The sequence below is a fragment of the Apium graveolens genome, chromosome 9, assembly GCF_009905375.1.
Source record: "Apium graveolens cultivar Ventura chromosome 9, ASM990537v1, whole genome shotgun sequence".
Taxonomy (NCBI): Eukaryota; Viridiplantae; Streptophyta; class Magnoliopsida; order Apiales; family Apiaceae; genus Apium; species Apium graveolens.
This window is the reverse complement of record NC_133655.1, coordinates 101,785,972-101,811,661: the sequence shown is the minus strand read 5'-3', so window position 1 is coordinate 101,811,661 and position 25,690 is coordinate 101,785,972. Positions and strand designations below refer to the sequence as shown.

The following is a 25,690-nucleotide window of genomic DNA, read 5'->3' as shown; positions in this document are numbered from 1 at the left end:
GCATACATAATAGTCATGGAATATTGTATACATGTTATCATCATAAAATCAGTAAATACATAAACGAATTAAACACTTTTCGCAAGTAGCTCTGATGTCATTGAAGGGTTTTGAGCACATAAACGCAACGGAAACAGTAATTAAAAACGTGAAAAACCATAATTTTTGAAACCCACCGTAGGATCCATGCGAAAAACAGATATTTAATTCGTAGATCAGAGTGTTTACCTTAAGAAATTTTACAAATCGGTTAAATAATGGAGATCCAAAGATTGTTCAATCATCACGCATCCCGCTCTCGAGATCTATACTTTATCGATATCCACACGAATGCTTGAACTTAAGTACAAACTAATTTTTTCCTGCTCTTTCCATCTTCTCTCTTGATGGCTAGAGTTTTAGTATAATATAGAGAGTAGAAAAATAATTATAACTCTTAACTAATTAGGAGTTAATTATTAATTCGAAATTTTTATTTGTATAATAATTAAGTCACACTTAATTATTTAAAACTGAATTTCATAATTAATATTAGTATTCAAATATCAATATTTATCAAATTAATTAAGTCATACTTAATTAATATTATAAATAATTCGAATTACTTTAATTTAATTTAAATTTAATAATTTTTCAAACATTTGCATTTTTTTGTGGTTAAATAGTCTTTAACTTTAAAATGTGGTTGAAGAGCTAATAGTTGGATTGATGTTGATGTTAACCAACCAATTTGTATATTTTGCCTTTTGTTTCAGAAATATAAAGCCCGTAAACCGCAAAATGGTCAAATGACCACTTTGGTGAAAATAAAATGCAGATTGAGAAAAATGTTGGAGATGCGGGGTATCGATCCCCGTACCTCTCGCATGCTAAGCGAGCGCTCTACCATCTGAGCTACATCCCCGCTGATAATTTAAATATTGAGAAGATAAAAACATCCTTAAAATAGCATGATGTAAGCCAAGTCAACAACGAATCCAAACTGTTGGATGATCCTTCTATCCTACGGTAGAAAACCGTGATCCGTGTACTTTAATGTAATTGGTCCATATTGTACACCCACTCACTATATATACCCATACATATATCATTCGCTGATCTATATCTACAGATTGTAGTTACAAACACTCTCAACTTTCTCAAATCTCAACTGAATTGAAACCAATGGCGGGTCGGGGCAAAACTCTCGGATCTGGAGCCGCAAAGAAGGCCACATCTCGTAGCAGCAAAGCCGGTCTTCAATTCCCCGTTGGTCGTATCGCTCGTTTTCTCAAAGCCGGCAAGTACGCCGAGCGTGTCGGCGCCGGCGCTCCGGTCTATCTCGCCGCCGTCCTCGAATATCTCGCCGCTGAGGTACCAATTTCACCCTCAAACAAAAATTCCCAATTTTCTAGGGTTTCTTTAAATTCCCCCAATTTCTAGGGTTTGTTGTATAAAAATGTTGAATTTGTGTGTTTGTTTGTGTACAGGTGCTTGAATTGGCTGGAAATGCTGCAAGGGATAACAAAAAGACTCGAATTGTGCCAAGACACATTCAATTGGCGGTGAGGAATGATGAGGAGCTGAGCAAGCTTCTTGGTGATGTTACGATTGCGAATGGAGGTGTGATGCCCAATATTCACAACCTTTTGCTCCCGAAGAAGACCGGTTCTTCTAAGCCCTCTGTTGATGAAGATTAGAGATTTATGGTGGTTTAAGGAGCTTTGAAATCAAAAGAATTAGAGTTTGTGGGTTATATTTCGTTTATGTAGTGTTGAATTAGTTTAATAGATAGAGTATGTTTCTGATCTAGCAGTATGTGCATAGGAATCAAATCTGTCTGATTTCTTTATAAAATGGATGAATGAATTTATAATATTTGTCAGAATATATGCCTAATTTAGAAAATTGATTTGATAAAAATAGTGGGAGATATGCCTAATCTGTCTAAATTAAGATCTGATTTCCAGTTAAGTACTAATTTGTCCTGTTACCTATTTGTTATAATATTTATGATTAAGATTTTGTTGCAAAGTTTAACCAACTTATTAGGCATATATGTCCTGTTTGATGATTTGGTTTGGTTTGTGTTTGCCAGTTGCAATCTCTAATATTTCACTGTGAAGGATATATATATTGTATTATTTACAGCCTCGTATCCATTTTGTGAAAGCTGCAAAATTCCCTACCGCTACCTAAAACTGAACTACAAGCTGGTTCAGGCTTGAGTCAAAACGTCACCTGTATTGAAAACCTTGGATTCTTTTAGAACATTAATCACTTCTCATCATTGATTTCATCCTTTGTCTCCTTCCACGGATAGCTTCTTAGAATAGCTGCATCTATTATGATTGATGTTCTGTCATCTGTGTGTGTAAAAATCATAAATTATATAAGAAAATTGAAGTGCCTTTAAAAGTTTGTTGAAGATTTGGGAATTGTAGCCGGGTCCTAACCCAAAATTATTTCTTTCATTAATTTATATAGTTGGTTTTTGTGGGGAGGTTTATCTCAATCTGGTTCCTTGTAAAGTGGCTTGGAAGGAATGTTGCACTTCTAAAGGTGGCCTGGTGGAATTATGCAGCTGTGCTGTACCAGTGCTGGAGAATTCTTCAGGTCAATATGGACTCCGTAAGGGTGAAATGTAGTACAGAGAAGATCCTGAATAGCCGCAGCATTTAGAATCTGGTATTGTTGCTTTAGTTGAGTTTCGCGATCAAGCAACAAAGCTCAATTATTAACTGTGAAAGATGAAAGATGAGAGTTTTTTTCTAATCAGGAGAATGTCATAAATTGCATCATTTGGTATTGAACGTTTGAGTGGTCTATCTTGTTCAAGGGATTGAATTGTTTTGGATGTTACTGATCAGGTGTATATATATGTTGTAATCAATGTCAACTGGTACAGGCCTGTACAGAATCCACTTAGAAGTTCCCTGATACTCTTTTCTTCTTCGTGTTGCCATCAGAAAGAGATTAAATATGGGTTAGACGTTTAGTTGTTTTGAAGCCTTTACAATATTTCAAATGAGAGCCTTGACTGCTTATTCTTCTCACATTCATTCTCTGCCTCTCTTCTATGTTTTCACTACTTCTCTAAATCTAAGACTGGGACGATATGATAGGTAGTTGTGAGTAAATGCTGGTTTATTCTATTAAGGGTCATATGCTCCATGTGTTTTATCAACCACTGGTTTATTAGTCACAGTGTAATGTACAAAGACAAAGTGCATAATGTGGTCACACATATGGCAACGTTTTCCAGAAGAAAGCCTTTTAGCCTTGAGGACCGACCATACTTTGCTTTACCAACTCTTGTTGTGTACATGTATGTGTTTGGTTGTTAATTAAACTAAATTTGTGGAGACATGCTCTGTTTGGTAATGTTGCCAGGGCATTTCCCTGTAAAGTTGCAATCTTCTATTCTATATATGTTAATCAATTAGCCTTTTACTCTATTTTATGATATGTTGGTCAATAAGCAAAGAAATATGCCACTTATTGCTATGTCTGTCTAAACTTAATTTGAAGTAACCTGCTGTTGTTTTGCCTTTGCAACCCTCAAAGCATTTACCTATTTTCCTGTAACGGTTACTTAATACAGTACCTTATTTCAAGCTTCATCTCCATGCTTATTTCCCCACCAAACCAACACTCATATTTAAACCTCTGATTCTTGTAGATCATCAATCACTTCGCCCTGCATTTGCGATCATCTATATAACCTCCTCTTTCATATCTTTCAACAAGTTGCAGTTGAACTATAATCTAACTACTACCAGGACAAGTAAAAGTAATTTTTGTACTTGGTAGAACCATCACAAAATAGCTTTTTCAATCAACCTTGCCTGCCAAGTATGCTGAAGATCTGGCAGAAACTGTGGGTGCTATTATTAGTTTGTTACAACTACAATGTGGTATCCTCGTTCAATAATTGTAAGTGCAACTAATCGAAATGAGCTGCACAACACCTAGAACCGGTAACAATTGTAAATCAACAAAAATACCGAAATTATTGTATGAGCTTATTAGAGAAAGGAATAAACTGACACTGATGATAGACTGTAATCAGCACATATCATATTTCAGAGTTAAAACTATGAACTGCACCCAACAACAATACTTCAGATGTTAAGCAAAAAGATCAGGCATCTGATAACATTTTGAATAATCCACATCCAGAATCATAGTTGCAACACCAAATTAGAGCCAAGAGTGAAAACAAGTAAAGGTGCATCATTTCATAAACCAAAACTCAAGTTACATGTTCATAGTACCTACTTGCACATCTTTTGTTTCACCCCCAAAATAAAATAAAAAAAAAAAACTCAAAGAAATAAAAGAGAACAGTCACATTAGCAAGGCATAAAGTTGTCCAATAAATAAAAAAGACAATATATCATTTAATTTGTAAAAGATGAGTTGTATGAATACATAAATTCCAACAAAAACTAATCTCAATCCAACACTACAAATAACACGATAAACAATCTAATCATCATCGGCACCGACTTTCGAAGAAGCAGAGGAAGCCTTCTTAGGCAACAAATGAGCATGAATGTTAGGCATGACTCCACCATTAGCAATAGTAACGGTTCCCAAAAGCTTACTCAACTCCTCATCATTCCTAACAGCTAACTGAATGTGCCTCGGAACAACCCGCGTCTTCTTGTTATCTCTCGCTGCATTCCCAGCCAATTCCAAAACCTACACAACAACAATTCATTCAATCAAATAGCAATAGCAATAGCAATTCCTGCAATACATATATCCAGTAGAACCTCGGTAAATTAATATAAAATGATTAAACTTCTTTGTCCTAAGAGTATTCATTTATCGAGATTTAACCATAAATTTACTTACAAAATTATAATACAAACCTCGGCAGCGAGATATTCGAGAACAGCAGCGAGATAAACAGGAGCACCAGCACCAACACGCTCAGCATACTTGCCAGCTTTGAGAAAACGAGCAATTCGACCAACGGGAAATTGGAGGCCAGCCTTGCTGCTACGTGATAACTCCTGGTGGCGGGGCTGCTCCTTCGACACCGCCCTGGATCCTTCGCCGTTATAGAGGTGTAGCTGTGGTTGGGTTCCTACAAAACAACGCCGGAAGGGGGTTTGGAGTCCCGCGGCGCCTCCGGCGTGAGAGTAAGAACTAGCTTTTTGGGAAGATGAAGATGATTATAAATGCAGGGTGGCTGTTTGTATATATGAGTGTGAAAGAATGATTAACCCCAAAACCTCACCTTCTTGGGCTATTTATAGCTCAAGGGTAGGGTTTTGGGGTTGGTACCTTTGAATCGTAGCCATTGGTTCTGGGAGCGGAGGGCACCTGGCGGGAGTGGATGCTTTACACGCGTCAGCGCGGGACTGGTCGAGGAATGTTTTGAGGATCCTCTGTCACGTGGCCTGATTATTCCCATGATTGATGTGTGACAGTTGTCCCCGTCACGTGCTTGGGCCAACGTCTCACGTGTTGGGATTTATCAGGGTTTCGCTTACGGGACTAAGCTGGTCGGGAGTGGTAGTGTGCGGGAGTATCCCTTCCAGGAGCTGCGTAGAGTTATGAGCCTAGGAGTAGGCATTCCCGGAGCTGCACGGAGTTAGGAGCTTAGGAGTAGGCCTCCCAGGAGCTGTATGGAGCTGAAGGCCTAGGAGTAGTTCTCCCAGGAGCTGTATGGAGCTGAAGGCCTAGGAGTAGTTCTCCCAGGAGCTGTGTGGAGTTAGGAGCCTAGGAGTAGGCCTCCCAGGAGCTGTATGGAGCTGAAGGCCTGGGGGTGGTTCTCCCAGGAGCCATATGGACTATCATGTGCCCCCCACTCCCTTATGCAGATTTTCTGGATGGGGGAGTGAATTTGGGTATGTTTGTAGAACATGAGTTTTTGATTGTTTTGTTAAAAGAACTTGAGATTTTCTTGCCTCCCAGTCCGGAGTTCGTTGAGTTCAGCGAATCAGGACTAAGGTGGTTGTCTTTAGCAGGAGTTGAGCTTTTCTTGCCCCCCAGTCCGGAGTTCGTTGAGTTCAGCGAATCAGGACTAAGGTTGTTGTCTTTAGCAGGAGTTGAGCTTTTATTGTCCCCCAGTCCGGAATTCGTTGAGTTCAGCGGATCAGGACTAAGGTTGTTGTCTTTAGCAGGAGTTGAGCTTTTCTTTCCCCCCAGTCCGGAGTTCGTTGAGTTCAGCGAATCAGGACTAAGGTTGTTGTCTTTAGCAGGAGTTGAGCTTTTCTTGCCCCCCAGTCCGGAGTTCGTTGAGTTCAGCGAATCAGGACTAAGGTTGTTGTCTTTAGCAGGAGTTAAGCTTTTCTTGCCCCCCAGTCCGGAGTTCGTTGAGTTCAGCGAATCAGGACTAAGGTTGTTGTCTTTAGCAGGAGTTGAGCTTTTCTTGCCCCCCAGTCCGGAGTTCGTTGAGTTCAGCGAATCAGGACTAAGGTTGTTGTCTTTAGCAGGAGTTGAGCTTTTCTTGGCCCCCAGTCCGGAGTTCGTTGAGTTCAGCGAATCGGGACTAAGGTTGTTGTCTTTAGCAGGAGTTGAGCTTTTCTTGCCCCCCAGTCCGGAGTTCGTTGAGTTCAGCGAATCAGGACTAAGGTTGTTGTCTTTAGCAGGAGTTGAGCTTTTCTTGGCCCCAAGTCCGGAGTTCGTTGAGTTCAGCGAATCAGGACTAAGGTGGTTGTCTTTAGCAGGAGTTGAGCTTTTCTTGCCCCCAGTCCGGAGTTCGTTGAGTTCAGCGAATCAGGACTAAGGTTGTTGTCTTTAGCAGGAGTTGAGCTTTTCTTGGCCCCAAGTCCGGAGTTCGTTGAGTTCAGCGAATCAGGACTAAGGTTGTTGTCTTTAGCAGGAGTTGAGCTTTTCTTGCCCCCAGTCCGGAGTTCGTTGAGTTCAGCGAATCAGGACTAAGGTGGTTGTCTTTAGCAGGAGTTGAGCTTTTCTTGCCCCCCAGTCCGGATTTCGTTGAGTTCAGCGAATCAGGACTAAGGTGGTTGTCTTTAGCAGGAGTTGAGCTTTTCTTGCCCCCCAGTCCGGATTTCGTTGATTTATGTAGTCCGGACTTGGAAGTTGAAACGGTTTTGGGGAATTTCCCCCCAATTATTTGAATTGTTACAGTTGTCTTTTTCAAAAGACGTGCTGTAATAATGACTCTTCAATAATGACTGCTCGTGATGGGCGGCTGGGATCGTGCCACGTGGCATGGTTTTTTAGTTTTTTACCCCCTATAAAAGGAGGCGCTGCCTTCTTTGTTTTCTTTTTATTGCTTCTTCAATTCTTCTTCTTTGTTTTTATTTCTTTCTCTCGAGGTCTTTCTTTGCCGTTCTTGCCGTCGTTACCTGTCGCTGTAGCTTGGCCTGTGGTTGATTATTGGTCGTCCCCAGTCGCTCCGTTATATCAGTCTCGTAAGTTTTGCTATATTTCCCTGTTTGTGTCTTTACTTTGATTCTTCCGTTGTCCTCATTGTTTGGTTGTATTGTTTATGTGTTCTTGCGTTTTGTTGTTGTTGTTTTGCTGTATGTATGTGTATATATATATGTGTTTGTGGGCATGTTTTGGTTTTTGATTCTGTATTGATATTGTTTATGGAATTAGGGTTTTATGTTAGGGTCCGGACTTGGATACTTAGTCCGGACTAATAGGCTAGGTTTTGGAATTTGCAATTGGTTTGCGTTTATGTGTTTGTGTGTTGTTTGAGTTCGGAGTAATGGCTTCGGGGTTTTTGCAGTCTGGAGCGTTTGTTTAGGGGTGTTTTCTTTGTTGGGTCTCCGGACTGTCGATTTTAACTTGTAATTAAAATGAATCGTAGGGTAGTCCGGACCATGTAGCTTTCAAGATAAATAACCTGTAGGAGTTTTAGACTAACCTTTGTCACTTGTTTTAGGTTTATGGTCCGGACTAAAGCTCTTGCCAAGGCCTACATAACTTGTTATCCGGGGCCATCTAGTTCAGGTTCTGAGTCTTCTGCTGATTCTGAGCGGGTTGAAATGGGTAAGAAAGCTTCTACTTCGGACTCCGAGGCCATAACGAAGCTTTCAGTTGCTAAGATCTCCTCCAGAAAAGTACCGTGTAGTCCGGAGGGGCTCTGGGTTGAGAACCTCGGGTATTTCGTTACTAAGAGTGAAGAAATTGAGGATAGCTTTTACTATAGGAGCATTAGGTCCGGATACGCTAGGCAGCCGAACGCGAATCCGGGGCCTTATAATCAGGAAGAGCTGGATAGGAAATTTGCTGGGAGTATAGCGGCTAAGGAGCCCTATGAGTTGAGGGAGGAATACGCCGCTTTGGACCATGAGACGCAGGATTCTTCCGTCCGGGCTGCCTTTCAGCTGGATCGACGGATTGAGTGGAGGTGGCCGACTCCGGAGGAAAGGATTTATCATAGGCCGGCTGATGGGTTTGTTCCGGTATGGCTGGAGCATCTCCGGTCCGGATGGAACCCGCACTGGCACTTGTTTCTCAAGCACCTGTGCAAGTATATATATAAGGTTTCTCCGATGCAGATTACGCCCAACGGTATAAAATGGATGACTTGGTTTATTGCTTCCTGTAATAAGTTTAAAGTTCAGCCCACTTTTAAGCTATGGCATCACTTATTTCATTTGGTCCGGTCCGGACAGACTCCTCTTTATGAGCTTCGGTTCCGGGCTGCTGAGTGCGGTTACGGGGGCTCTTATAGGCCAGTGATTCAGCAATCTTCTTTGAAGCATTGGAATGGAGAGCTTATCATGCTGAGGGGCTTAGATTTGTTTTATCTTCCCTATATAGCTGCCGACGGAGTCCGGACTAGGTTCCGAAGGGATGTTCTCCGGGGAGATGCGCTCCGGATGATATTTGCATTTTGTGAATGCTTGGGTTTTCAAATGACCCGGGATACCTTTATGATGTATAGGACTATGCATAGAATAGGGTGTAAGTAGTTTCTCTTTTTGTCCGGACCTTCTATGTTTTTGTTGTATATCTTTATTTGTCTTGATTCCGTACCAGTTTTGACTTGTGTTTTTTCTTTGTTCCTTTGCAGGTTTGCCTCATTACAATCCGGACATGTCGTCTTCAGCCTACAGTGATGCTCTGAAAGGTCTGGGCAAGGCTTTCAAGTTACCGAAGAAGAATGCTGTTACTGGCTCCGGATCGAACGCCTCGGCCGAGGAGGGGTCACAAAGCAATGCCGTCCCAAATCCGGAGCCTGAAGTTCATGTGAACCAGTCTACTCCGGAGAATAATGTTGAGTTGGATAATGAATTTGACAATCTTGAGGATTTGGGTCCTATTGGGGAGATTCCGGGCGTTGATTCTGGGCGGAGAAGGAAGAGGCTCCGGACTCTTGGGTCGAAGCCTCCTAGGGCTGAAAATTATGAAGCTGGCTCTGGGTCCGGGGCTAGAAAAGGGAAAGCTGTTGAATCGGATAGTCCGGATGAAGTTGTTCCGGGGCTGGAGGAAAAGGTGGCTCGCTTCATGGCTGGGATTCCGACTCAATCTCAGTGGAGTAAGATGAATGAGTCCGGATTTGATGCCACAATGAAGGAGTGTTCCCGTCTCTGGGGTCAGGTATTTTCTTTCTGTTCTTGTTTCTTGCTTTTATTTGCCTTAGAATATTTTTCTGAGCTTTTCCATTTTTTGCAGCTTGGTGGGTATATGGCTGGATCAGCTTCTCTGGCCTACAATGAACTGAAAATCTCCCGGAGTACCATTGCTGATAAGGATTCGGAGATTAGTCAGCTCCGGGACCAGATAATTGTAAAAGACAATTCCCTCTCCGGACTGAATAAGCATCTGAATGAAGTGACTATCCGGGCTGATAACGCGGAGAAGGAGGTATCCGACCTAAAATCCGAGTTGGTTGAGCTCCGGAGGCAAATGTCTGCTGTTCGTCCGGAGGCCCAGGTTATTGAAGAATTTAAGAGATCTGAGGAGTATGATAGAGCTCTCGCCAATGCTGGTGCTCCGGAGATAGCTCGATGCTGGTTGGTTGCTGAGAGGCATATCAAGACGAGTCCGGAGGCTGATTGGGATAGTTTCGTATCTGAGTTTATCAAAGCCAAGGAAGATATTGAGCTTGGACTAGGTGAACCGGAGCCGTTCGACGGTCCTTGCCCCAGTTTCCTGCCTCCCCGTGCTCCGGAGTCCTGATCTATATTTGATTTGTAAAACTGCTACTGCTACTGATTTGAGACTTGATAATATTTGGTTCTTGTAATATTTTTTGTACTTTGGTCCGTGCTTGTTTGAGGCCGTTGAATTTGTAATGAATGCTTTCTTTGACGCTATTTTACTTTTCTTCTGTAGTTTGTTTTTGCCTTAGAATATCTTCCCAAGTTGAATTTTGCTGTAGTCCTGACTAATCTTCTTGTCCGGACTAGTGGAGGACTTTTAGATAGAAAATTAATTCTAAGTAAAATTTGGTTGCTCTAGTCCTGACTAATAGCTTGTCCGGACTAGTGATAAGTTGATTGTTCTAGTCCTGACTGATAGCTTGTCCAGACTAGTGGTTGCTTTAAGTTAGAAAATTAATTCTAAGTAAAATTTGGTTTCTCTAGTCCTGACTAATAGCTTGTCCGGACTAGGGATAAGTTGATTGTTCTAGTCCTGACTGATAGCTTGTCCGGACTAGTGGTTGCTTTAAGTTAGAAAATTAATTCCAAGTAAAAGTTGGTTGCTCTAGTCCTGACTAATAGCTTGTCCGGACTAGTGATAAGTTGATTGTTCTAGTCCTGACTGATAGCTTGTCCGGACTAGTGGTTGCTTTAAGTTAGAAAATTAATTCTAAGTAAAAGTTGGTTGCTCTAGTCCTGACTAATGGCTTGTCCGGACTAGTGGTTGCTTTTGGAAAATATTCAAGTTAAAAAGAAAGCTTTTCATTGATCATTCATACAATATAGAAGGAGAAACATTTTGGTTACTTGCCATATTGGCTACAAGTTTTTGGTTGCTTTGTTTGCTGTACTACTGATAGTATTTCCTTAGCCTTAGTCCATGCCAAGTGTTTGGCACTTCTGAGTCATCCATGTTCGAGAGCTTGTAGGTTCCTGGCCTGAGGACTTCTTTGATTTTGTATGGTCCTTCCCATTTGGGCATTAACTTTCCGGTGTTTGTGGGATCTGATGCTTCAGTGTCTCGAAGGACTAGGTCTCCAACTTGGAAGTTTTTGACTCTTGACTTCTTACTGAAATGTTCTCTTGTTTTCTCCTTGTACTTCTCCATTCTTACCACAGCTTGGTCCCGGACCTCATCAATTAGTTCCATGTTTGTTTTGAGTCCTTCTTCATTTGCTTCTTCTTCAAAGTTTATTGCTCTGTGGGAAGGAGAGCCTACTTCAATAGGGAGCATTGCTTCTGTTCCATAAGCTAGTTTGAATGGAGTTTCTCCTGTGCTTGTCCTTGGGCTTGTCCTGTAGGACCAAAGTACGCTTGGTAGTTCTTCTGGCCACTTGCTTTTGCTTTCTTTGAGTCTTTTCTCGATACCTCGGAGCAGGATTCTATTCGTTACTTCTACTTGGCCATTTCCTTGGGGATATGCCACTGATGATTTTTTGTGCTTAATCCCGCGGTCTTGGAGGTAGGACTCGAACTCTGATCCAATGAATTGAGGTCCATTGTCTGATACTAGGACTCGTGGTATCCCGAACCTCATCAAAATGTTGTCCATAAACTTTATGCAGTCTTGCTGATTGATTGTCCTCATTGCTTTTGCTTCAACCCATTTTGTCATGTAATCAATAGAGACTAGTAGGTACCTTAGATCTCCTTTTGCTCGAGGGAATGGTCCCATGATATCAATACCCCAAACAGCGAAGGGGATAGGTGACAGGACTGAGGATGGTAGGACTGGGCTTATTCGGGATACATTGCTGAAGAGTTGGCACTCCTTGCACTTCTTGACGAATTGTATTGCATCCTGATGAATTGTTGGCCAGTAGTAGCCTTGTCTTATGATCTTATGAGCTAGGGCTTTTGCAGACATGTGGTCTCCGCATATTCCTTCATGCACTTCTTCCAAGCAGTACTTTGCTTCTTCTGGGCCAATGCACTTCAGGGTAGGAGATGAGAAGGTCCTGCGGTAGAGTACTCCTTCTTCGAGGAAGAACTTGGCTGCTTTTGCTTTCAATCTTTGAGCTTTTCCTTTATCTTCTGGGAGTCCCCCTTTGTCCAAGTAATCTATGAAGGGAGTCATCCAATTTTGAGTGCTTTCTATTTCCAAGACCTCTCCGGATTCAATTGATGGTTTGTGGAGGTCCTCGAAGTAGACTGAGCAGTCTAGGTCTGATGAATTCCGGACTAATTTGGATAGGATATCCGCTTCTTCATTTTCTTCTCGGCATATTTGGAGGATTTGGTGGCTTGGTATTGAAGCTAAATAGCTCTGAACCAGTGCTTGGTACTTCGCCAGAGTAGGGTCCTTTGCTATGTATTCTCCGTTTGTTTGTTTGACCACTATCTGGGAGTCGCTGTAAATTTGTAAGTCCTGGACCCTTAGAGTCCGGGAGAGCTTTAGTCCTGCGATCAGCGCCTCATATTCTGCTTGGTTGTTTGTTGCCGGGAAGTTGAAGGATATAGCTGTCTGAATCTTGAATCCTTCTGGGCTCCTGAGTATGAGTCCGGCTCCTGACCTCTCGGTTGTTGAAGAACCATCTACTTTTAAGGTCCAGGCTCCTGGACTAATTTCCTTTTTTGGCTCCTGATCCATGTCCATTGGTTGTTGGTCTTCTTCTGGGAAGTTGCATTCGATTATGAAATCTGCAAGAACTTGAGCTTTGATTGCAGTCCTGGGAATGAAGCTTAGGTTGAACTGGCTCAATTCCACAGCCCAATTAACAAGTCTTCCCGAGATTTCTGGCTTGTGCAGTATTTTTCTTAGTGGTTGATTTGTTACTACTTTGATCTCCCTCCCTTGGAAGTAGTGTCTGAGTTTTCTTGATGTTGTAACCAAAGCAAAAGCAAACTTCTCCAATCTTGGGTATCTTGTTTCTGAATCTTTTAGGACTTGGCTTACGTAGTAGACTGGTTGCTGTGTTCCATTTTCTTCCCTGATCAGGGCAGCTCCTACGGCTTGTGCTCCTGCTGATAAGTATAAGTAGAGAGGCTGTTCTGGCTTGGCTTTAGTTAGGACTGGTGGCTGAGAGAGGTAAGTTTTGATTTCCTCGAATGCTTTCTGGCACTCTGGGCTCCAGTTTACCTCTTTCTTGTTGGTTGCTCCTTTGAGTAGATCAAAGAAAGGTAAGCACCTCTCTGCTAGTTTTGAGACAAATCTCCTGAGTGCTGCTAGTGATCCTGCTAGCTTCTGCACATCTTTTTGCGTCCTGGGAGCTTTCATCTCCTGGATTGCTTTTATTTTCTCCGGATTGGCTTCTATGCCTCTGCTGCTAATCATGAACCCTAGGAACTTCCCTGCTCCTACTCCGAAAGTGCATTTCTCCGGGTTTAGCTTTAGTTGGTTCTTCCTTAGATTTTCAAAGCATTCCTTCAGATCTTCCAAATGCCCTTGTATAGTTGTTGATTTAGAAATCATGTCATCGACATAGCATTCCAAGTTTCTCCCAATCTGGGACTTGAATATCTTATTCATGGCTCTTTGGTAAGTGGATCCTGCGCTGGTAAGCCCGAAGGGTAGCATCACATAAGCGTAGACTGCTCTGTGAGTTATGAATGCTGTCTTAGGGATGTCCTTCGGGTTCATCTTTATTTGGTTGTATCCGGAGAAGGCGTCCATGAAACTTAGCATTACATGTCCTGAGGTGGCATCTATCAGCTGATCAATGTTTGGAAGGGGATACGGGTCCTTCGGGCATGCATTATTTAGGTCAGTGTAGTCCACGCACATTCTCCATTTGCCGTTGGACTTCTTAACCATGACCACGTTAGCTAGCCACTCCGGATATTTGATCTCTTTGATGATTCCTGCTTTGAGTAGCTTTTCTACTTCTTCGTCAATGGCTCTCTGCCTCTCTGGAGCAAAGTTTCTTCTCTTCTGCTTTACTGGTTTTTTGTTGGGGTTGACATCCAAGCTGTGCATTGCTATGGACTCATGTAGTCCTGGCATGTCCCTTGGACTCCAGGCCAAAACATCTTTATACTCCCGGAGCAGGGAAACTAATCTCTCCTTGAAGGACTCCTCGAGTCCTGACCCAATCCTCACTTTTTTGCCTGAATTGGTTGCATCTACTTCGATTTCTTCTGTTTCGACTGCTGCTTCGATTTTTGCTTGTTCTTTGTTTGAGATCATTTGATGAATCCGAGCTTCAGAGTTCTTCTTTAGATAGTTGTTTGTTTTTTCAGGTTCTTCGGTTGCTTGCATGGTAGGACGAGGTTGGTCTAGGACTCGATTTGTCTTGTCCACTACCATGACTTGGTTGCTTGCCAGTTCTTCTGGACTTGTTTTGCTTGGTTCTTCCCTTGTCCGGGGTCTGTGCTTCTTCGTGCTTTGTTGCTTGCGAAGGACCGTAGCCTTCCTCTTGTTATCTTGATGGGTTTCTGCCATAACTAACCCCTGGTTGTAGCATGTTTCAGCAACTCCGTAATCTCCTTTAATCTCCCCGACTCCCGTCGGGGTTGGGAACTTAATCTTGAGATGGGAGATTGAAGTTATTGCTTGCATCATGGTCAGAGCTGATCTGCCAATAATTCCGTTGTATGAGGAAGGAGCGTTGATCACATAAAATTTGATGACATGAGTCGCTTGGTTAGGAGCAGATCCAAAAATGACTGGCAGATACAAAGTTCCTTGGATCGGGACTAAGTTGTGGCCGAAGCCATAGAGTGGGTCTTCTCGACATTCATTTGAGCGGACGCTCCCTAACTGCATTCTATCCACTGTGTGCTTGAATAGAATATTTACTGAGGAGCCATTGTCTATGAGCATTCTTCTTACTTCATTATCAAAGATGTCCAGAGTGACAACCAAAGCTGCATTGTGATGAGGGTTGACTCCTTCATAGTCCTTGCTGCTGAAGGATATCACCAGGTCTGGGAGCGATTGGATTGAGAGTACTTCTTCGCCGAAGCCCGGGCCCCCGGGTGGGGAGTAGGATCCGCCTAGGACCACATTGACTATATTCTTTCCTTTCTTCTGTGCTTCTCCTCTGCTGTTGTCCCGAACTAAGTACTTGTTCATATTCCCCTTTTTCACTTGGTCCTCAATGAAGTACTTTAGTGATAAGCAATTCTCGGTTTTGTGGCCATGGGTCTCGTGATAATCACATTGCCTATTGTAGGGCCTACTCTCCGGAGGAGTTTGCATTGGCTTCGGAGGATAATAGAAAGGCTTTTCTTTGACTTCTTTCAAGATTTCTTCCCGGGTCATGTTGAGAGGAGTCCAGTCCGGCTCCTGCTTCGGCTCCCGAGCTTGCTTCACGGGTCCTGGGTCGCTGTTCGACTCCAGCTTAGGACCAAGTCTTTGGAAAACCGGGTTTGCTTGTCTTTCTTGGCTTTGGTTGCTTTGCTTGAATTTCTTGTCCTGATGGTAACCTCCTTTCGGTCGGTCATCAGTGTTTTTATTCCTGAACCCTCCATTCCGGGTCATTCTCATTGCTTGGAGCACGTCTGTTTCCTTAATGAATCTGGCGGCCATGGAATAAGCTGCTGCCAGACTTTGCGGCTCCTTATTGACTAGCTCCACAATATACCTTTCGTTGTGCTCTGGGTCCAGATTTCTTCTAAAAATGCTTAAAGCTTCCCTCTCATCCAGATTTGAAACTTTATTGATTGCTTCCTGGAACCGGCGCATGTATGCAGATAGGGATTCATTGTCGTGCTGCCGGATTGTCTCCAGGTGACACATGTGCATTTCGTGCGTTTTGTTCGCCCGAAATCTCCTGAGGAAAGAGGCTCGAAATTCCTTCCAGGAATGGATGCTGCGGGAGGGGATTCTGCTGAACCATCTCTGGGCCCCTCCCTTAAGTGTTGAAGCGAAGAACCTTGATTTCGTCAAGTCATTGTAGTAGTATATCTGCGCTAGCTGTTCAAAGTAGTTCAAGTGCTCCTCGGGGTCTCCCAGACCATCAAAGGAGTCAAAGTTGTAATGTTTCAAGTCCCGCTGCCGGGGGATAGCTTCTAAGGAGTAGCTGAAAGGAGTGAGTGTTTCTCCAATCTCCACTCCTGAGTCTCTGTCCATCTTCCTCTGCAATTCATAGATCATGTCTTTTAGGTCCTTCTGCTTCTCATCTTCTTCATCATCAGAAATCAGCTCCGGAGTGGGGTCTCTCCGGGTTCTTTTGCTCCTAGGCTTGGTCAACAGCTTCTCTTCTTCTAATTGTATTCTTTTTTGGATCTTTAGCTCGAGCTTTGCTTCTTCTTCTTTCCTGATTTGCTCCCGGACTTCTTCCAACTTTCTCTGTTTAGCAGCTTCTGCTTCTTTTTTGCCTTGATCTTTTTTGCTTTTCTTCCCCTTGGCTCCAATGCGGTCGAACACCGACCTCTTTGATTGCTGGGAGTCCCCGGATTCCTCCGGCTCCTCCTCTAGTTCTGCCTCTTCTTGGAGGCGGGTCTGCTCCTGTCTGTATAGTCTGATTGCTTCTGCTAGTTCATCGCTTGTGAGGTTAGCCATGTGCTCTTCGGCTACCGGGACATTTGTGTACTTGTACTGATTGAGCTCTATGAGGGTTCTGGCATCCCTTGTGTTTACAATTCTCTCCACTACGGGAGTGTGTAGTGGTTGCTCCTGGAATGTTTCTCTCTCGGCTCCTGGGTCGAGAGCCTGGGAGTGGTCCGGATCCTGGACCTGAGCACTAGCAGATGGCCTCCCAGAGGTATTCTTTCCTGGTCTTGCCATTTCTCAACAGCACCAACAACAAATGATAACAATATGGCACAGAGAATATCGGTCTAAGGTTGCTTTATGAAATTTGCAGAAACTACCCAAAATAACGACAAATACTAGCAAATAGCTTCCTGGGAGCAGTTCAAACGATTTTATGGGACTATTCAACGATGAAGTACAACGCAAAGTTATATTCAAACTAGAACAATAACGATTAAAACTAACGATAGCTCACACAAACGTGGCTTAACCAACAAAACGAGCTCACACAAACGTGGCCTAAAGTAACGAGCGCATACAAACGTGGCCGATATGAGCAACATTCATGTTTACGTAAAGGGTTGGTTGCTTGAGTTCTTACAAGTTTGAATAAATGGACTCTTTGAAGAGTTTGCTGATGAAGGTGAATCCAGGGGCACCGAGACCCAAGGATGGAGAGCCCCTCCTTCTAGCGCCAAATGATAACTCCTGGTGGCGGGGCTGCTCCTTCGACACCGCCCTGGATCCTTCGCCGTTATAGAGGTGTAGCTGTGGCTGGGTTCCTACAAAACAACGCCGGAAGGGGGTTTGGAGTCCCGCGGCGCCTCCGGCGTGAGAGTAAGAACTAGCTTTTTGGGAAGATGAAGATGATTATAAATGCAGGGTGGCTGTGTGTATATATGAGTGTGAAAGAATGATTAACCCCAAAACCTCACCTTCTTGGGCTATTTATAGCTCAAGGGTAGGGTTTTGGGGTTGGTACCTTTGAATCGTAGCCATTGGTTCTGGGAGCGGAGGGCACCTGGCGGGAGTGGATGCTTTACACGCGTCAGCGCGGGACTGGTCGAGGAATGTTTTGAGGATCCTCTGACACGTGGCCTGATTATTCCCATGATTGATGTGTGACAGTTGTCCCCGTCACGTGCTTGGGCCAACGTCTCACGTGTTGGGATTTATCAGGGTTTCGCTTACGAGACTAAGCTGGTCGGGAGTGGTAGTGTGCGGGAGTATCCCTTCCAGGAGCTGCGTAGAGTTATGAGCCTAGGAGTAGGCATTCCCGGAGCTGCACGGAGTTAGGAGCTTAGGAGTAGGCCTCCCAGGAGCTGTATGGAGCTGAAGGCCTAGGAGTAGTTCTCCCAGGAGCTGTATGGAGCTGAAGGCCTAGGAGTAGTTCTCCCAGGAGCTGTGTGGAGTTAGGAGCCTAGGAGTAGGCCTCCCAGGAGCTGTATGGAGCTGAAGGCCTGGGGGTGGTTCTCCCAGGAGCCATATGGACTATCACTACGAGACGTTGATTTCTTCGTGACGCTGCTACCGCCTAGTGACTTTCCTCTTCCGGCCATTGGATGGAGACTGATTACCAAAATTTTTATGAAATTCAGAGACGGGAAATTGTTTGCTCCCTTTTTCAGATTTGAATGGTTTGGTTTGATATGTTCGTTGTATTTATAGTGCGAGGTTTTGTGTTCTGGCCAATAGGAGACGATCATGCGGATCTGTAGCCTCTGCCGTAGGATGAATCTGATTTTAACGGTTATATGGGGGATTTTGGTTAGCGAATAACGGATTGGGTAAACTTGGCCAATGAATCGTATGAAACGGGACATGGTAGGGCAATTATTAATTTTTTTTTCTTTTTTTTTAATAAATCATGAATGAGAATATTCTATCAAGAATTAAAGATAGTACTACTTCTTTACGTGTTTTAATTTTTACTAAATTATTCAAAATACCAAAGATCATTTATAATTTATCTAATACACCGATTTTTCAGACAACAAATTTATGTAAATATTAAACTAAAATTTTAAATTTTATTTATACTTAAAATAAATTTGTAGTTGTTCATAAAATTCTAAAATTTAAACAAAAATAAATTCAAAAAGTTGAAAATAACGTCAAATCCTGAAAGACGCAGCTTCAAATGTTCGAATAATGATTAAAAAATTCTTCAAAATAAACTCAAATCAAATTCACATTTATGATGTCTCAAAAGCTAAGCGTATGTGAAAATTTGTAGGTAAAAATCAAACAACCCATCAAGAAACCAATTCCACACTAGTGAAGTAATTCATAATTTCTATAAAACCAAATTCATTTTTCAAAATTCATAGTTCACATATAACTTAAAATTACTTCCACGACTTACCAAGGTGACACAGTATCACATGTTCATAATTCTGTCCCCTTATTAAGGGTGTGTGCCCTCCTGAACGCATCATAACTAATTTTACCTACAAAGTTTTCATAGGCTAATTTAAGAACTATATGCAATTATTAATTGGTTCGTAAATGAAAACTCATTGAGAATTCTTATATCTAAACAAGATACTTGATCCATAATTTTGAAACAAAAGCAGTGAAAATATATTTAAGAGTTTTCAAATAAAAATAAAAGTGTAAAAAGTTAACTTACCTTACTCTAGCAGTTCAAAACATTACTAAGTAATTTCTATATTTAAGTGAACCAACTAAAGATAATTACTAACCTAATTTATAAATATAAGACAGAAACATTAAATCGACTTGAGAAAATATCATGGTGAGCCGCAGTGTCACATCCACGCAGATAATATATATTAGAACTGTGTACACCATGGTTGTAAAAATCGGTAATCGGCACTAATCGGTTTGGGTACCGATTAGGGATTAATCGAAGGGATTAATCGGAACAAAAATCAGATATATTTAAATATTTTAATAATATTTAATATATTTACCTTATTTATTATGAAATATATAATTCAAAAATAATTTATAAATATTAATCGGATTTTAAAAAATAGATCGGTCAAATATTTTTTAAGGATTAATCGGAGATTAATCGGGGATTTTTTAACACATAAGAACATGTTAAAACACATAATATGATCTTAACATATCATACCCATCATGATCTAATCATAAAAACCAAATATAGTAAAAATCAGAAAATTCGAAATTAAATCTCATAACATTAAATCGCAGATTACAGGGTCTAAACGTTGTCAAACGTCTTACAGATCAGTCGATGATAGTTTTAGCTATCAGTTTTGTTCAGACGCTCGATTCCATATGAAATAACATATTCGTTCGCCAAAATCAGACACCAGACCCAGATTTCAGCAAATCCGCTGCATCCGATTTAGAATCGTATCAAATATGATTTTTTTAATAAGAACAAACACAAAACATGTATATATCACTATATATATAGATTATATAATCATCATATGATTATACAACTCTCATGAATATCATATATTCAAAACATATATATACATACATATATATAAACATAACAACATGTAAAACATATAAAATCGCATACATAACAGTCATGGAATATTGTATACATGTTATCATCATAAAACCGGTAAACACATAAACGAATTAAATACTTTTCACAAGTATCTCTGATGCCATTGAAGGGTTTCGAGCACATAAACGCAACAGAAACAGTAATTAAAAACGTAAAAAACTGAATTTTCGAAACCCGCCGTAGGATCCATGCGAAAAACATATATTTAATTCGTAGATCAAATTGTTTACCTTAGGAAGTTTTACCAATTGGTTGACTAATGGAGATCCAAAGCTTGTTCAATTACCACTTATCACGCTTTCGCGATCTACGCTCTATCGGTATCCACACGAATGCTTGAACTCAATGATTGGATGTGTACTACCACAAACTCATTTCTTCTTGCTCTCTCCCTCTTCTCTCTTGGTGGCTAGGGTTTTAGTAAAAGTCCTTTTTCATACAAAAATCAGCCACACAAGAGATATTATATAGAGAGTGGAAAAACAAATTATATTAACTAATTAGGAGTTATTATTAATTCGAAATTCCTATTTGTATTATAATTAAGTCTCACTTAATTATTTAACAAATAAATTTTATAATTAATATTAGTAAATTTGAATATCATTATTTATCTAATTAATTAAGTCAAACTTAACTAATATTATAAATAATTCAAATTACTTTAATTTAATTTAAATCCAATTTAAATTAAATAATCCTTCAAGCATTCTTTGTGTGTGACCCTATATGTTATTATTACGTTGGCAACAAATTTTAAATCTAATTTAAAATCGTAAACAATGAGCGGCATCTAGTAATACGTCATTGCTACCCAAATAATAATAATTGAATCGGTGATCGATTAAACCTTTTGTGAATAATGTACAATGTAATATAATCCCTTTAACCAAATATTATAGATTAAACTAGAGGCATGTAATGTGTCATTCTCATCATAGTTTAATCCAAGTTTCCTTGATCAATGAGCAGACTATCATATCAAATCAACATTTGAGCGTGGCCACGCATTTCATAGTCTAACTCACACAAGAGGCCAATAATATCACTCCTAAAATAGGAGGGTTAAATCTCATCTAGATCATTCATATTTCTCATACGATTCATAATATACCCAATGTCCACTTTTATCATTACCTGGTCAAGGATAACTTTTAATGGAATCAATGTATATTAATTCTCGTATAGAAATATAATGACTTCAGGTCTAAGGACCATTATATCATTATCACTGTGAGAATTACTTATGACACAACAGACATGTAGAATCTCACATTGGGTCTGTTCAGCACCATGTACATATACATCTGCCTGTGTTTTTGACTTTAGTATCACTATACCTATGATCAATGAGATGTGATCATCAGTCTTAATGCATTATTATTGTCCCTTAATAATAATACTCGACTAGGGACCTTTAGGAATATTGATACTATTCTTATAATCTAATTTCTAAGTCACGTACTTAGAGATATAAAATTGTATATCATATTCCAAGGACATTTATTAATCTAACATTTATATCGCAGTAAATTAAGAATCAATAAATTATAAATAGAATATTCGATAGAATATAAACATTAATAATCCTAATGTCTTAAACTAAAACATCATAGTGTTGTCTCTAGGGCACAAACACTAACAACAACTTTATGCCCAAACTCGCCAAAACTGAAGCAAGCTCCGGTATTCCAGCGACAATCCTTGTCCAAGTGATTTCTTCCACATCTGGAACATGAAAGCTTATATCCCGATTCACGTCGATGGAAATTACCTTGATTATTATACTTTATATAAGGTCCACTATCATTATCATCGAATGCACTTACATGATTTGCTCTGTTCTTACACTCAAAGTCCTTCTTTCTGCTGTGACGCCCCCAAATCCGGGGTCGGAATTTAGGAGGCCACACCATCTTTAATCCTCTTTTAACACTTATCCTGAACCATAATATATATATACTGTTTCTGGTCGACATCTTGGTTAATTATTGTGTTATGACATTTTAAGAAAATAAGTGTGAGCTAAATTGCCCAGCATAATATTCAACGGTGTAAAAAGACTGTTAAAGAAATTTTATTAATCCGTATAAGGATATATATTTTCAAAAGTAGTTTTCCTGATGATACACACCTTTTTGAAATCATGTCTTTTATTAATTTGAATACCTTTTTAGTGAATTCAACACATAAACTCGAGTTACGGTATTGCATATCAATTCCAATTGGAAGAATATGACATTCACTGGAGCTACCACATACGATGATCAGTCGTATAACGGAAAGTTTTTAAACTTTTATACTAGTAGAAACGGTTATCACCCTGAACGGATTCAGGCCTTTTATGTGTCCATCCCCCTCAGATACACATTATGCGTCCATCCCTCCATGTACACATACTTCACACGTCCATCAATATTTATGGTACTTCTCATGCGGAAATAATTGGTAATCCACCCAGTGCACGAAGTACTAAAGTCTACCCTTGCTTGTCCTTAAGAATCCTATCATGTATCCGGAACTTATATTGTTCCTCAAGCATACTGCTTGTTGATAGGTACACACCGATACATACATATATATATATACACTTCCGAGAATTTTCGGAGGAAGTATTATAATAATGTGATTTGACCATTGTTTACATATAAATATTTAAAGGGAAGTTTCTTTTGAAACTATAGTCAAAATATTTAAAATAGATCGAAATAATGTTTTTCGAAGTTCGGATGGTACTAACATGATTTTCAGAAACTCACAAAGTATTCTAAAATAAGATTTATAACTTTTAAAATCATATATATTCATTCAACAAATATTTAATAATTAAATAATAATTATTAAATAATCAAACCTCTAATAGTTCTATTTTAATAAGAGTATTTGAAATAATATTCCTCAACTGATTACTGTTTAAGTAATTAAATTAATCTTAAATAAATGTTCAATATTTTGAAATTAACAATTATATAATCATCTAAGAATACTTCTTCTTTTAAATGTATATCCACAATAATATTCATCGTTAAATAATTAATAGAAGTTGAGGGAATACGATCTTTAGAAATCGTTTTAAATATTTCGAGGTATTTAATAAATCGTAAGAGGACATTGTAACAACCCAAATCCTGGGTCAAGGTTTGGTGTCATGAAACAACCTTTACATAAAATAAAAGAATATTCAATTAACCCCTTGAATCCGGATCATTTACAGGTTATGGTATGAAATAAGAATCTAACCTTCTACGATTCACATTAATTACAATACAAGTGTAAATACCTTTGTACTAATGCTCTTGTCATATTCTTCTAACATCTTCAACCTCTCGCAGCGGAAATTTCTCTAACTTCTGCTGTCTATCAAAGCTATTCACTTTTATCCTTATCTGTTTCTGGAAGAAATAAGAATTTACAAAGCAAGAGTGAGCCAAAAATACCCAACAAGTATATAATTTGAGTTTCAAATATTAATGTCAAAGGAAATTTCCGAACAAAATCTTTAAACAATTTTAAACAATTCTATTTGTTTGAGTGAGGTGAGCGAATAAACGTTGGCTGTCACCAGCCTTTAACTTTAAGTCCAAAAGTGACAAGCGATTTCCAGATTCATCTCCTGAATCAGGGTTTTGTCCGGTTTTGGAATCATAAAACCTTTCGAGAGAGAATGCCATTAATGGCGATCAACAACAAATTAGACTGGACACTAGTTCAGATCTATATCCTGCTAATCAGTCAGGATATAATGCAGATCTATACCCGTCTATATAGATCCAGTCGGGTCCCCAGGCTCTACGGCCCATCTCAAGGCACCGGTCATGTCCCGGTCCTTAGGATTAATTAAAACTTAATCCCCAAAATATCATTATCCAGCCCGTGGAGTATTTTGATATCAAATTTTTTGAATTCAAAACATCCCAATTCAGGATTCGCAAATAACCCGAAAGAATGGGTATTTGCTCAAGAGAGCAATCGATAATATAGGAACAAAAATAAAAGGATCATCCATAATCAGAGTAATTGCAGCGAAATATAAAACATTTAACTATTCTGAACTTAGAATATGAACGAAGAAATAATTGCAGTATTTTAAAAGAAAGTTCAGGAATACTTGCCTCAATATGCTTTAATCGCTATTACTAGATGACTTTGATTCGACTTGATCGTTCAGATTTATCGTCAAACTACTATCCCATTTTGGATACGATCCCGACACTCAGGTTCTTCGATTGGAACTTCATTGATTTCGACGTCTAATTACTAGATCATTCCTAGTCCAACGTCAAATCTCGGGTCTTCCGACTAGGACCTACAGGGTTAAAATACCCTAATTCAGATAATCGCTTCGCTTAACATCACATCACTATCCTATTCTACCCATACGATTTCATAATCCAACTTATATTTATATGTATTATTTAAATACACATAACAATTATGGTTCACATCTTCGAAACTCGGTTCGGTGTTTGTTTTCGGAAAGTACGTATATTCGTTGTTTGAAAATAATAGGGTAATGGATTTTAAAATATATTTTGTCACAACACACAACTAGGTTCGTATGATATAATCATTTACTTTCGTTCGACGTTTTCGATAATTATAGGTTACGTTTCCATATTTTCGGAATTAATTTTCTGAAAATCGGGCAGCGTCTCCTTTGTTTATCGGCCTACCCGTCGAAACAATTCGACGTCAATCCACAACAACAATCCAATCACAACAACAACAACCAACCACCATTTGCAATCCCAATCACCGATACAATTCAGTTATTAATTATTTTTATTCGTATTTGTATTCATATATTTATATTTTTATTTTATTTGTAGGACTCAGATAAAAATCATCACCGTCCACCGTCGGCTCGCAGAGGCTCATCGCCGACGACGGTAAAATGCACGGGTTCCCGTTTATAACGAGCGTCTAACACGAATTTCCCCAATTAATTATTTTCCCACACAAAGAAAGTATTTATATCACGAATATTTCATCAATAAATTCCTGCAGAGAGAGAAAATAAAATAATAATAAAAATTTAATTAGTCCGAACAGCACAACAACATGCCACACACACAAGCGCGTGTGCAACACACGCCGACCGCCTCACCAGGAGGTAACCGGCGGCAGCCAGAAACTAAAAGAAAACGGCAGGAACAGAAACATGGACGCAACCACATAACTACACACACACATCTGAAATACACACACACGAATGATACACATATAACAGGGCCAATCGGAGTATTACCGAGAAGCAACCGAAAAACGAAACCAAGCACCAGCGGTACCAGAACAGGGGAGGAGCACCAGCGGGAAGAAGAAAGAAAGGAGAGAGAGAAAGAGAGAGAAAAGGGAGAGGAGAGAGATGAGAGAGACAGTTGTGGGAGAGAGATAGAGAAGATCGAGAAAGGAGAGATTGAGAGGTTGTAGAGAGATTGAGACAGGGCGGTGGTGAGGCCGCGTATGTGTTTTATTATTGAATAATTGATTTTTATTCTTATAACACGTGTCCAACACAGTCGTTTTATATCGTTTCCAATTTATTAACGGTATAACATTATAAATAAATATTAATCGAAATGATTGTAAAATAATCTTAAAATTCTCAAAATGTACTAAAACTAATAAAATAAAATTTCTGAAACTTTGAAACTCTTTCTGAATCGCACGATCTACCCGCCTTTTGCAATTTAG

The 25,690-nt window shown here is 40.0% G+C and overlaps 3 protein-coding genes and 1 non-coding gene across 4 annotated transcripts; 2 read left to right on the top strand and 2 right to left on the bottom strand.

Moving 5' to 3' along the window:
* Window positions 1-831: 831 nt before the first annotated feature.
* TRNAA-AGC (transfer RNA alanine (anticodon AGC)) lies at window positions 832-904 on the bottom strand. Its single transcript has one exon. It is a non-coding gene; the product is annotated as a tRNA-Ala (tRNA).
* A 192-nt stretch (window positions 905-1,096) lies between these two features.
* On the top strand, window positions 1,097-1,867 carry LOC141684510 (putative histone H2A.1). The gene is made up of 2 exons (XM_074489525.1): window positions 1,097-1,353; window positions 1,470-1,867. The coding sequence occupies exons 1-2, from the start codon at window positions 1,165-1,167 to the stop codon at window positions 1,677-1,679; spliced, it is 399 nt and encodes a 132-aa protein (XP_074345626.1). The 5' UTR covers window positions 1,097-1,164; the 3' UTR covers window positions 1,680-1,867.
* Window positions 1,868-4,316: 2,449 nt separating this feature from the next.
* Window positions 4,317-18,234, bottom strand: LOC141682484 (putative histone H2A.3). The gene is made up of 3 exons (XM_074487178.1): window positions 17,982-18,234; window positions 4,860-4,994; window positions 4,317-4,686 (listed from the first exon to the last, which is right to left on the bottom strand). The coding sequence occupies exons 1-3, from the start codon at window positions 18,183-18,185 to the stop codon at window positions 4,471-4,473; spliced, it is 555 nt and encodes a 184-aa protein (XP_074343279.1). The 5' UTR covers window positions 18,186-18,234; the 3' UTR covers window positions 4,317-4,470.
* On the top strand, window positions 8,992-10,289 carry LOC141687267 (uncharacterized). Its single transcript, XM_074492475.1, has 2 exons — window positions 8,992-9,516; window positions 9,592-10,289. The coding sequence occupies exons 1-2, from the start codon at window positions 9,013-9,015 to the stop codon at window positions 10,096-10,098; spliced, it is 1,011 nt and encodes a 336-aa protein (XP_074348576.1). The 5' UTR covers window positions 8,992-9,012; the 3' UTR covers window positions 10,099-10,289.
* Window positions 18,235-25,690: the final 7,456 nt, after the last annotated feature.

Excerpts from the sequence above, each read along its gene's own strand:
- LOC141687267 (XM_074492475.1), top strand. The coding sequence starts at position 9,013 with ATGTCGTCTTCAGCCTACAGTGATGCTCTGAAAGGTCTGGGCAAGGCT. Across the intron at positions 9,517-9,591 it reads GTTCCCGTCTCTGGGGTCAG|CTTGGTGGGTATATGGCTGG; the intron begins GTATTTTCTTTC and ends CATTTTTTGCAG.
- LOC141682484 (XM_074487178.1), bottom strand. The coding sequence starts at position 18,185 with ATGATCGTCTCCTATTGGCCAGAACACAAAACCTCGCACTATAAATAC. Across the intron at positions 4,995-17,981 it reads TCACGAAGAAATCAACGTCT|CGTAGCAGCAAGGCTGGCCT; the intron begins CGTAGTGATAGT and ends CAGGAGTTATCA. Across the intron at positions 4,687-4,859 it reads TCGAATATCTCGCTGCCGAG|GTTTTGGAATTGGCTGGGAA; the intron begins GTTTGTATTATA and ends GTTGTTGTGTAG.
- LOC141684510 (XM_074489525.1), top strand. The coding sequence starts at position 1,165 with ATGGCGGGTCGGGGCAAAACTCTCGGATCTGGAGCCGCAAAGAAGGCC. Across the intron at positions 1,354-1,469 it reads TCGAATATCTCGCCGCTGAG|GTGCTTGAATTGGCTGGAAA; the intron begins GTACCAATTTCA and ends GTTTGTGTACAG.